We start from the raw sequence: 11077 nt of genomic DNA, 5'->3' as shown, positions 1-11077 counted from the left end.
TGCATTTATTTTCTGTTTTAAAGCTGTTTGCAGAGAAAACTGTTTTATTTTTTCAGTCTTAGCCCTGTGGGATAGCAACCTGCAGTGCCACTGGCCAGATACTTTCAAAGTTGGTGCTCTGAGCTCTGATTGGCCCTGGAGTTCAAAATCCAGCTAGGAAATACTAGATTTCCCCAGTCTCAGCTAGGGAGTGCAGGGGGTAAATCTCTCTGCCCTGAGACTCTGTTCAAGACTTGTGAGTAGTTATTTTCCTGAAACTCCCCAAGTGTTATCCAGGTAGTAACAAAGCATTTAGATAGCTTTAATATTGATCCTTATTCAGTTACCTGTTGTTTTTCCACATGTTTTATACCGTTCACTGTTCTACTTTTCTGATAATAAACCCATTAGTTTATTAGCTCTGCTGTCCTGGACTGACTAAAAATCATGGTGGTTTGTGTTTTGGGTCTCTGGGTGCTTTCTAGAAACTGTGGGACCCCTGGGAGTGTGGCCCCACTGTCCTTAGAAATCACCAGGGAATAACTTGATAGTGGTAGATTTGCCTAGAAGTAAGCAAGACCTAGTTGGTGGGAGGAGAATGCTAGTGTAGAGCACATGCCCAGGTGCAGGCAGGCCTGAGCAGTGATGGGGACAGACCCTCTAGGTGGCCGCAGGGTTAGCCCCTATTAGGTGCTAGGCATTTCGTGACAGCATGTGTGCATACCTCAGGGTGCTCTGGCTGTCTCTTGCTCTGGAGATATATCTCTAATATTTCTCTTACTGCTTTATATTCCACATTTCAGCTTCTCCTCATCATGCCTGTGCCTTACTTCAGGTGCTCTGTCATAAACTCAGAACCTGTATGCTTATACCTGAAACCAGATCATCAAGACTGTCCTAGATACTAAAAATCACTCCAGAAATCCATTATTTCATCTCTGCAGTGTTGCTGCCATTATTATGCCCGATGGGATGGGGCTAGGAGACTCAAGAGTAAGTTGGTCCTCCATTATTTCTGCAGACTTTTTTCTGCTGTGACAGGCCACTTATCTGCATATCATCCACTTTTAAGTTGCTTTTTAGTATTCATTTTTGGTAAAGAAGAGACAAATGAATTCTGTCTCAAGACCAGTGCTGAATGGACCCCAATGTCCTTTGTGAAAGTTTGCTAAGAGTTGAGCCACTGGTGCTGCAGGCACTGGGCAGCAGTGGCACGTTTTTCAGGAACATATTCCATCATGGGCAACAGGAAGTCTGAGAACTGAGATGCTTGCTCCAGGGGCCATTCGTACTTCTCCACCAGCACCTCAAACAAGCCCCAGTGCTTCAGATTCTGGATATGCCTCAGCTCACCTGTCCAGGTCAAACAGAAAGGAGGAGAAAAATATCATTTTAAGGTCACATCTGTCAGATTTCTACCATCTGCACTTCAAGGACTAAGAATCATATACAGTGTACGCCTCAAACATTTTTGCCAGCTGGATGGTGTGGAGTAGCCGGGCAGGGGTTGGGAGTACTACGCATTATAAAAGCAGCCCCTCTTATCTCTGCAAACATTACACATGTAAAAGGGCAAAACTTAATTGTGCAATTTATCATTACCTTAACCATAATACCCATCTTTTTTCCTCAATCTTCATCTTCCCCTGCATATGCCCTTGCTTCTCTCTCCCCCACAATATCTTCACTCTTTCTTCTACTACTCTCAGCTACATCAGCCCCCAGCCCTCTCTTCCTAGCCCCAACCCACATCTCCCACCTGCCCCCTTGTCAACCTCCAGCCCCTTTCTCCCAGGCCCAGAATTAGACCCTACCCCAGTCTGTGTTAGCTCTGACTCCCATCTCCTTACCCCAACATCAGACCTCCAAGCCCTAACATCAGCCGCTTTTCTGCCACCCCTAACATCTGCCAATGGCAGCCCCCTTCTCCCAGACCCTGAATTGGACCCATGTCCAAGCCCCAATTACCATTTTTCACCTACTCATTGGCAGCCTCCCACCGTCCTTTTCCCCATCTCCACTACCAGTCATCTCCCAAGTCCTATTCCCAGCATTGGCCCTCCTCTCTTATCTGCCCAGCATTCTTAAATCAGTTACACAGCGACAGGAGCTTGTCTTTCCGCTGATACTGCTATGCCTGTCCTCAGCCAGCTTTGACCACCAGCACTGATTGGCTGTTGAAATCAGAAAGCAATTACTTCTGTCTCATTTGAGAAACAGGAAGTAGTTTCTTTCTAATTTTAACTATGCAGTGCTGGCAGCCAGAGCCAGCTGAGGACAGGCAAAGTGGTGGCAGCGGAAAGGCTAGCTCCCATCACTCTGCAAATTGTTTAAAGTGCGGGGCTGGTAAAAGGGGGCTGAAGCCATAAAACATTTAGTGGGCTCTGGCCCAGGTGCCCCCCCCCCAAAAAAAAACACTTTTTGCTGTGTCAAGGCAGCATACCCTTTCAAAAGGCCCTGGGGAGAACACTGCATACATCTATCCATCAAGGTCCACAGCAGCTGTCCTAATTGTTCCTACAAGTAAAGTGAAGTTACTTGCCTGTAGCAGCTGTTCTCCGAGGACAGCAGGCCAAGTATTCCCACAGCTGGGTGACATCATCTGACGGAGCCTGGATGCTAACAAGATGAAGGTAGAAGTTCCTAGCAGTGTCCCACCATGCACACACTGGCACCTTCCCACCTGACAAAGGAGCGTGGGCCCCTCAAGTCGTGTGAAATAACTAAAGCAGTGGTTTCCAAACCTGGTCCTGGAGACACCCCAGCCAGTCAGGTTTTCAGGATATCCACAATGAATATTCATGAGAGAGATTTGCATGTAGTGGAGGTAAATCTCTCTCATGAATATTCATTGTGGATATCCTGAAAACCTAACTGGCTGGGGTGCATCCAGGACAAGTTTGGGAACCACTGTGCTAAAGAATACAATTCCAAGGGAAGGTGGAAGTGTATATGACAGTACTTGTCTTGCTATCCTTGGAGAACACCTGCCACAGGTGAGTAGCTTCACTTTCTCCGAGGACAAGCAGGCCAGTTATATTCCCAGAACTGGGAATCCATAGCTACCAGGCTCACCGAAAACAACAATGCTAGGATAATAGGGACTTGAAACGCCGACGTCTCAAAGTCAATTAACCTGAAACTATTTACATACGAGTTGTGAAGTTGAAGCCTGGAACCAAGGAAAACTGGGCCTAGTGGGGTGGAGTTGGATTCTAGACACCAAACAAATTCTGCAGGACTGTCTGAACCGGCTGTCATGTTGAGCATCCTCTCAAAGCAGTAATGAGATGTGAATGTGTGGACAGAAAACCACGTCACAGCTATGCAAATCTCTATGGAGGCTGAGCTCAAGTGGGCTACTGGCATGGCTCTGACATTATGAGCCTTGACATAATCCTCTAGTCAGTCCAGCCTGGGCATAATTGAACGACAAGCAATCTGCTAGCCAATTAGGATAAACAACATTGAAGTAATCCAATCTGGTCATACACATCACCAAGATCAATGAATGAACGGCATCTATGGTTTAAAAAAAAAAAAAAAGAGGGTTGTACAGTTCGGTGCAGTCTCAAGAGAAAACAAAAAAGACTTACATAATGAAGAAATCTGTGAATCAAACGTAAGATGTGAATGAAGAACACCTAAGTAACGAAAACTGGATGGATTGGAACACCAAGTAATAAAACTATTTTGGTAGGAGGTGTTAGATGGTTAACAAACCAACAGACCACAATTTTTTTTCACCGTTTAAGACAAGACCAATTAGCTACTGCATCCAGACAGGATTGGAGGGGAGATAAATCAGGAAGATACGGACCAGTTTTGTATAACAGCATAAATGTGAAGAGAGATATTGGGGCTCATTTTCCAAGCACTTAGACTTACAAAGGTCCATAGATTACTAAGTAGCTTTGTAAGTCTAAGTGCTTTGAAAATACGCCTCATTATGATTCTGAGTAACAATAGCACAAGAACTAATGAAAATATTAAAAAGAAGGGGCAAGAGAATCGAGCCCTGTGGTATTCCACAGGGTAATGATCTTACTGAAGATGTGTGTTGATTAAATGAGACCTGGAATAAACGATCTGAAAGAAATGGCCTAAACTAGGCTAGGATGGTATAAGAAATACCCAGATAACAATAGTGCATGATCTACTAGATCAAATGCTGCTGATATGTAGAGGGAAACAGCTAAGGTAATGTAGTGTTGGTCAAGAGAAGAATGAACTTCACTGAGAACTGATGCTAGAATAGTCTCGGTGCTACATGACACCACAGGCATGGGCTTACCTCTTACAGAGATAAGCACTAATTGCACTGAAAAATGAAGATACATACCTGTAGCAGGTATTCTCCGAGGACAGCAGGCTGATTGTTCTCACGACTGGGGTGATGTCCACGGCAGCCCCCCCAAACGGAAATCTTCCTAGCAACAAAGCTTACTAAAGCCTTCGAGCGCGCGCGGGCGCGGCCATCTTCCCGCCCGTCGCACGAGAGTCCCAACAGTTCGATATAAAGCAAACAAGGACAAAGACAACTCCCAAAAGGGAGGCGGGCGGGTATGTGAGAACAATCAGTCTGCTGTCCTCGGAGAATACCTGCTACAGGTATGTATCTTCATTTTCTCCGAGGACAAACAGGCTGCTTGTTCTCACGACTGGGGTATCCCTAGCCCCCAGGCTCACTCAAAACAACAAAGATAGGTCAATTGGGCCTTGCAACGGCAAGGACAAAGCGAATGATACATACCTGTAGCAGGTATTCTCCGAGGACAGCAGGCTGATTGTTCTCACGACTGGGGTGATGTCCAAGGCAGCCCCCTCCAACTGGAAAAAACTTCTCGCGGGAGGTCCCGCGTGCGGGGCACGCCCACCCCGCATGCACAGCCGTCTTCCCGCCTGTGCGCGACCGCTCCTACTCAGTTAAGTAAAAAGCAAAAGAAAAACAACTCCGAGGGGGAAGGGAAGGTGAGAACAATCAGCCTGCTGTCCTTGGAGAATACCTGCTACAGGTATGCATCATTCGCTTTCTCCGAGGACAAGCAGGCTGCTTGATCTCACGACTGGGGTATCCCTAGCTCCCAGGCTCACTCCAAAGAGTGTCAATCGGGCCTCGCAACGGCACAGACATAACAAAAATTGACCTACGAAGAACACCTAACTGAGAATGCAGCCTGAACAGAATAAAAATGGGCCTAGGGGGGTGGAGTTGGATTCAAACCCCGAACAGATTCTGCAGCACCGACTGCCCGAACCGACTGTTGCGTCGGGTATCCTGCTAGAGGCAGTAATGAGATGTGGATGTGTGGACAGATGACCATGTCGCAGCCTTGCAAATCTCTTCAATAGTGGCTGACTTCAAGTGAGCCACTGATGCTGCCATGGCTCTAACACTATGAGCCGTGACATGACCCTCAAGAGTCAGCCCTGCCTGGGCATAAGTGAAGGAAATACAATCTGCTAGCCAATTAGAGATGGTGTGTTTCCTGACAGCGACCCCCCCCCTTCCTGTTGAGGTCAAAAGAAACAAACAATTGGGCAGACTGTCTGTGTGGGCTTGTCCGCTCCAAGTAGAAGGCCAATGCTCTCTTGCAGTCCAATGTGTGCAACTGACATTCAGCAGGGCGGGTATGAGGATGGGGAAAGAATGTTGGCAAGACAACTGACTGGTTCAGATGGAACTCCGACACCACCTTTGGCAGGAACTTAGGGTGAGTGCGGAGGACTACTCTGTTATGATGAAATTTGGTATAGGGAGCATGGGCTACTAAGGCTTGAAGCTCACTGACCCTCCGAGCTGAAGTGACTGCCACCAAGAAAATGACCTTCCAGGTCAAGAACTTCAGATGGCAAGAAGCCAGTAGCTCAAAAGGAGGTTTCATCAGCTGGATGAGGACGACGTTGAGATCCCATGACACTGTTGGAGGTTTGACAGGGGGCTTTGACAAAAGCAAACCTCTTATGAACCGAACTACCAAAGGCTGTCCATAGATAGGCTTACCCTCTACACGATAATGGTAAGCACTAATCGCACTAAGATGAACTCTTACAGAGTTGGTCTTAAGACCAGACTCTGACAAGTGTAGAAGGTATTCAAGCAGGGTCTGTGTAGGACAAGAGCGAGGATCTAGGGCCTTGCTGTCACACCAGATGGCAAACCACCTCCATTTAAAAGTGTAACACCTCTTCGTGGAATCTTTCCTGGAAGCAAGCAAGACTCAGGAGACACCCTCAGAAAGACCCAAGGAAGCGGTCTATGCCCTCAACATCCAGGCCGTGAGAGCCAGAGACTAGAGGTTGGGATGCAGAAGCGCCCCCTCGTTCTGAGAGATGAGGGTTGGAAAACACTCCAATCTCCATGGTTCTTCGAAGGACAACTCCAGAAGAAGAGGGAACCAAATCTGACGCGGCCAAAAGGGCGCAATCAGAATCATGGTCCCACAGTCTTGTTTGAGTTTCAGCAAAGTCTTCCCCACCAGAGGTATGGGAGGATACGCATACAGAAGGCCCTTCCCCCAATGCAGGAGAAAGGCATCTGATGCTAGTCCTGAAGTCTGAAACAGAACTGAGGGACCTTGTGATTGAGCTGAGTGGCATAAAGATCCACCAAAAGGGGGCTACGCCCGAGTTGAGCGACCACTCGTGAGGTAGCATTATCCTGCTCCATCTGTCGGCCAGACTGTTGTTTACGCCTGACAGATACGTGGCTTGGAGAAGCATACCGTGCTGGCGCAATCAAAGCCACATCTGGTTAGGCTCCCAACACAGGGGGCGAGATCCGGTGCCCCCCTGCTTGTTGATGTAGTACCTGGCAACCTGATTGTCCGAATTTGAATAATTTGATTTGACAGCCGATCTCCGAAAGCCCTGGCTTAGAGCGTTCCAGACCGCTCGCAACTCCAGGAGATTGATCTGAAGACCAGATTCCTGGAGGGACCAAGCTCCCTGGGTGTGAAGCCCATCTACATGTGCTCCCCACCCCAGGAGGGATGCATCCGTGGTCAGCACATTTTGTGGCTGAGGAATTTGAAAAGGACGTCCCAAGGTCAAATTGGATCGAATCGTCCACCACAGAAGGGAATTGTGAAAGTCGGTGGAGAGCTGGATCACATCCTCTAGATTCCCTGCAGCTTGATACCATTGGGAAGCTAGGGTCCATTGAGCCATCTCATATGAAGACGAGCCATGGGAGTTAGATGGAGGCCATGTGACCTAGAAGCCTCAACATCTGCTGAGCTGTGATCTGCTGAGACGCTCTGGCCATGGAAACAAGAGACAGAAGATTGTCTGCCCTCGCCTCAGGGACATAGGCATGAGCCAGCTGTGAGTCCAGCAGAGCTCCTATGAATTCTAGTTTTTGAACTGGAAGAAGATAGGACTTTGGATAATTTAGAACAAACCCTAGTAGTTCCAGGAGCTGAATAGTCATCTGCATGGACTGTAGAGCTCCTGCCTCCGAGGTGTTCTTCATCAGCCAATCGTTGAGGTAAGGGAACACATGCACCCCCAGTCTGCGTAGCGACGCTGCGACCACCGCCAGGCATTTTGTAAACACCATGGGCGCAGACACGAGACCAAAGGGAAGAACACAATACTGGAAGTGCTGCGTTCCCAGACGGAACCGAAGATACTGCCTGTGAGCTGGAAGTATCGGGATGTGAGTATAAGCATCCTTTAAGTCCAGAGAGCATAGCCAATCATTTTCCTGAATCATGGGAAGAAGGGTGCCCAGGGAAAGCATCCTGAACTTTTCTCGGACCATGAATTTGTTCAGAGCCCTTAGGTCTAGGATGGGATGCATCCCCCGTTTTCTTTTGCACAAGTATATGGAATAGAATCCCAGCCCTTCTTGCCCGGGTGCAACGGGCTCGACCGCATTGGTGCTGAGAAGGGCTGAGAGTTCCTCTGCAAGTACCTGCCTGTGGTGCAAGCTGAAGGACTGAGCTCCCGGTGGGCAATTTGGAGGTCTGGAGATCAAATTGAGGGAGTACCCTGATCGGACTATTTGAAGAACCCACTGGTCGGAGGTTATGAGAGGCCACCTTTGGTAAAAAATTTTAACCTCCCCCTGACCGGAAGATCGTCCGGCACAGGTACTTTTATGGCGGCTATGCTCAGCTGGAGCCAGCAAAAGCCCGTCCCTTGCTTTTGCTGGGGAGCTGCAGGGGCCTGTCTGGGCGCACGCTGTTGACGCGAACGAGCGCGCTGGGGCTGAGCCTGAGAAGGCTGTCGAGAAGGTGGATTGTACCTATGCTTATTGTAAGCATAGGGAGCAGTCCTCCTTCCCCTGAAAAACCTTCTACCTGTTGAGGTAGATGCTGAAGGTGTCCAGTGGGAGAGTTTGTCGAGGGCGGTTTCCCGCTGGTGGAGCTGCTCTACCACCTACTCAACTTTCTCGCCAAAAATATTATTCCCCCCAGCAAGGAAGATCCGCAAGCCGCTGCTGGGTTCGATTGTCCAGGTCAGAGGCGCACAGCCATGAGAGTCTGCGCATCACTATACATTGAGCAGCGGATCTGGATGCAACATCATAAGTATCGTAAATACCCCTGGACAGGAATCTGCGACATGCCTTCAGCTGCCTGACCACCTCCTGAAAAGGCCTGGTGTGCTCCACAGGGAGCACATCCACCAAGTCCACCAGTTGCTTCACATTGTTCCGCATGTGAATTCTCATGTAGAGCTGGTAAGACATCTCCGGTGCAGACATCGACGCCGCCGACCTCGGTACCGCTGTCATTGTTGACGCCGAAGAACCGGGCAAAGCGCCAAACAGACGGTCCCACTGAGCTAATCTCAACACCTGTGTCCGCTTTTTAAGGCTAAGACAAAACCTACAAGCGTCTGGCCGATGTTCTGGCCCAAGGCACTGGACGCACCACGCGTGCGGGTCAGTATTTGAGATAGACCGTTGGCACCAACCGCACTTTTTGAAGCCACTGGGAGTCTTCGATGACATGGGTGGAAAAATCGTGTTGGCGAAATCAAAAGGTTTGATTGCGCCAAAAAGAGGACACAAAAATGAGGATCGCGTATGCGCAGCCTAATAAGGCCGCGACGAGAGACGAAAGGAAACCTAAAAGGGCTAAAATAAAGATATATAGGATTTTTTTTTTTTAACTTGGAAAGAAAATAAAGAAAATAAAAGAAAACATTGCTTTAAAACAAAAAGAAAGCGCGAACAGCACAAGAGAAGTTTCTCCGGGCCTGAGGGAGAGAGACCGTCATGCAGCCACTCTCCTCCGCGGAAAACAAGAAACTGAGCGGGAACGGATGCAAGCGGGCGGGAAGACAGCCGCACATGCGTGGTGGGCGTGCCCCGCACGCCGGATCCTCCCGCAAAGATCTAGAATTTACTTGGAAAGTTCTTACGTTTCCTGGGCCGCCGTGGACGCCGACCCATCAGTGAGAATAAGCAGCCTGCTTGTCCTTGGAGAATAAATATATAAGTAAACAAACAAACTTTAATCGGTATTAAAATGTTTTAATCGTGTAATTAATCACAATTAAAAATTTGAATCGAAATGAAGCCCTAACTTTTAGCCAAAAGATTCTAAAGCTTCCCTCCCCAGGGGCACCAGTGAGTCTTGGAACTCTTGGCTTTTTAAAGAGAGGATTCAACTACCTTACAATGGTGAGAAAGTTGAAGCTTCTTGAATCCCAGAGCCTTTTGGACTCTATACATAGAGTCAATCTTATTGACTTGCTGTAAAGAGAAGGGGTTCTCCCACTTCTTCATCTGTACCAGCTTAAGGGAGGGCATCAAACTGGAGGATGTCTAATGTCTCAGCCCTGGGCTCACTCTTAATTTCTAAATTTAAAACTCTGTTTGATTTTCAAGGTTCTCAGACAAAATGGGCCACAGTACTTAAACAATAAGTTAGCCCCTTTACACACCTTTAAGACCTCTAAGGTCCTCTTAAGGATCATCACTATCTGTACCCTTGTCAAAACAAATTGTATGATGTGATACCTGCCAGCAAGCCCCCACACTCTGGAATTTACTCCCAGAGGGGCTACGTATAACTGAAGACTACCTCTACTAAAGGAAGCAGGTGAAAGCCTGAATCTTCTCCCAAGCCTTTATTACATAGGGTGACTGACTATACACTCATTCTGCACCTGGACTAGCTTGATACACACACTGTAACTTAGATCAGTTTCTTATCTCTTGCTTAACTATAAAAAGAACTTGCCTTGAGTTTAGCTAACCATCAAATTAACCCAACTGACTCTGTACCACGCATTTTGTTCCCATCATATATCTGCTCTTGGTCCCTTCAGCTATATGTATCATTAGTATTATGCTAACATTGTATTATATCTCTGGGTATTCAAATTCCAGTGCTGTTAAATGTGTATATTTTTTATATTGTTTCACGGTAGTTCTATTATTAGGTTTCAATTTACTGTTTTCAAGTTTACCTTATTTATTGTATTTATGTTTAACCTTGGTTATTTTACTATTGTTATATTGTTAACAAAACTGTAAGTTTTGTGTTAAACTGTACCTGTTGTACACTGCCTTGGGTGAATCTCTTCATAAAGGCAGTTAACAAATCCCAATAAATAAATAACTGAAATGGGACAACTTAGCCATCACCTGTATAAAATCAAAAGAAGGAAAGCTTCTATGAAAGGGATTTTTTCCTTTCATGTAGAGAGAAGGGATGTGAGGGTAGACAAAGGGGCCTCTCCTGAGGATCTCTGGCATCTCCTCAGACACCCAGGATCAGTCAGAATGAGACTCATAAAAGTTTTGCCCTGGGAGACATCTGAGTCTCTGCCTCCCTTGCACAATGGACATCCTGGTCAGGCCTGCATCCAAGCACCAGGCATCCCTGGTTCCCCAGAGGCTTCCAACGCATCCCCCCCCCCCCCCCCCACAAGGAGCAGGAGATCAACACTGATTCAGTGGACACTGGCTCTGAGGCCCTTTGAGGCCTCGGTGCGGTGCTCCCTGCACGCACTGAATGGGCCTGCAAGATAGACTGGAGCTCCTCAGAAAACAGCACTGATACCCTTGATACCATAGCCTCTTGCTGGGCATACAGTGAATGATACATACCTGTAGCAGGTGTTCTCCGAGGACAGC

At 47.6% G+C, this 11077-nt stretch overlaps 1 protein-coding gene across 1 annotated transcript in view; it reads right to left on the bottom strand.

Moving 5' to 3' along the window:
- Positions 1-468: 468 nt before the first annotated feature.
- SRPK3 (SRSF protein kinase 3) overlaps positions 469-11077 on the bottom strand; it is a 158686-nt gene continuing 148077 nt past the window's right edge. The window contains 1 exon segment of the mRNA XM_030194081.1: positions 469-1332. Coding sequence (XP_030049941.1) covers positions 1148-1332 — 185 coding nt within the window. The 3' untranslated portion in view covers positions 469-1147.

Source organism: Microcaecilia unicolor, chromosome 2, assembly GCF_901765095.1.
Source record: "Microcaecilia unicolor chromosome 2, aMicUni1.1, whole genome shotgun sequence".
NCBI lineage: Eukaryota > Metazoa > Chordata > Amphibia > Gymnophiona > Siphonopidae > Microcaecilia > Microcaecilia unicolor.
Note: the sequence above shows the minus strand (reverse complement) of the source record. Positions and strands in the feature narration are given on the sequence as shown.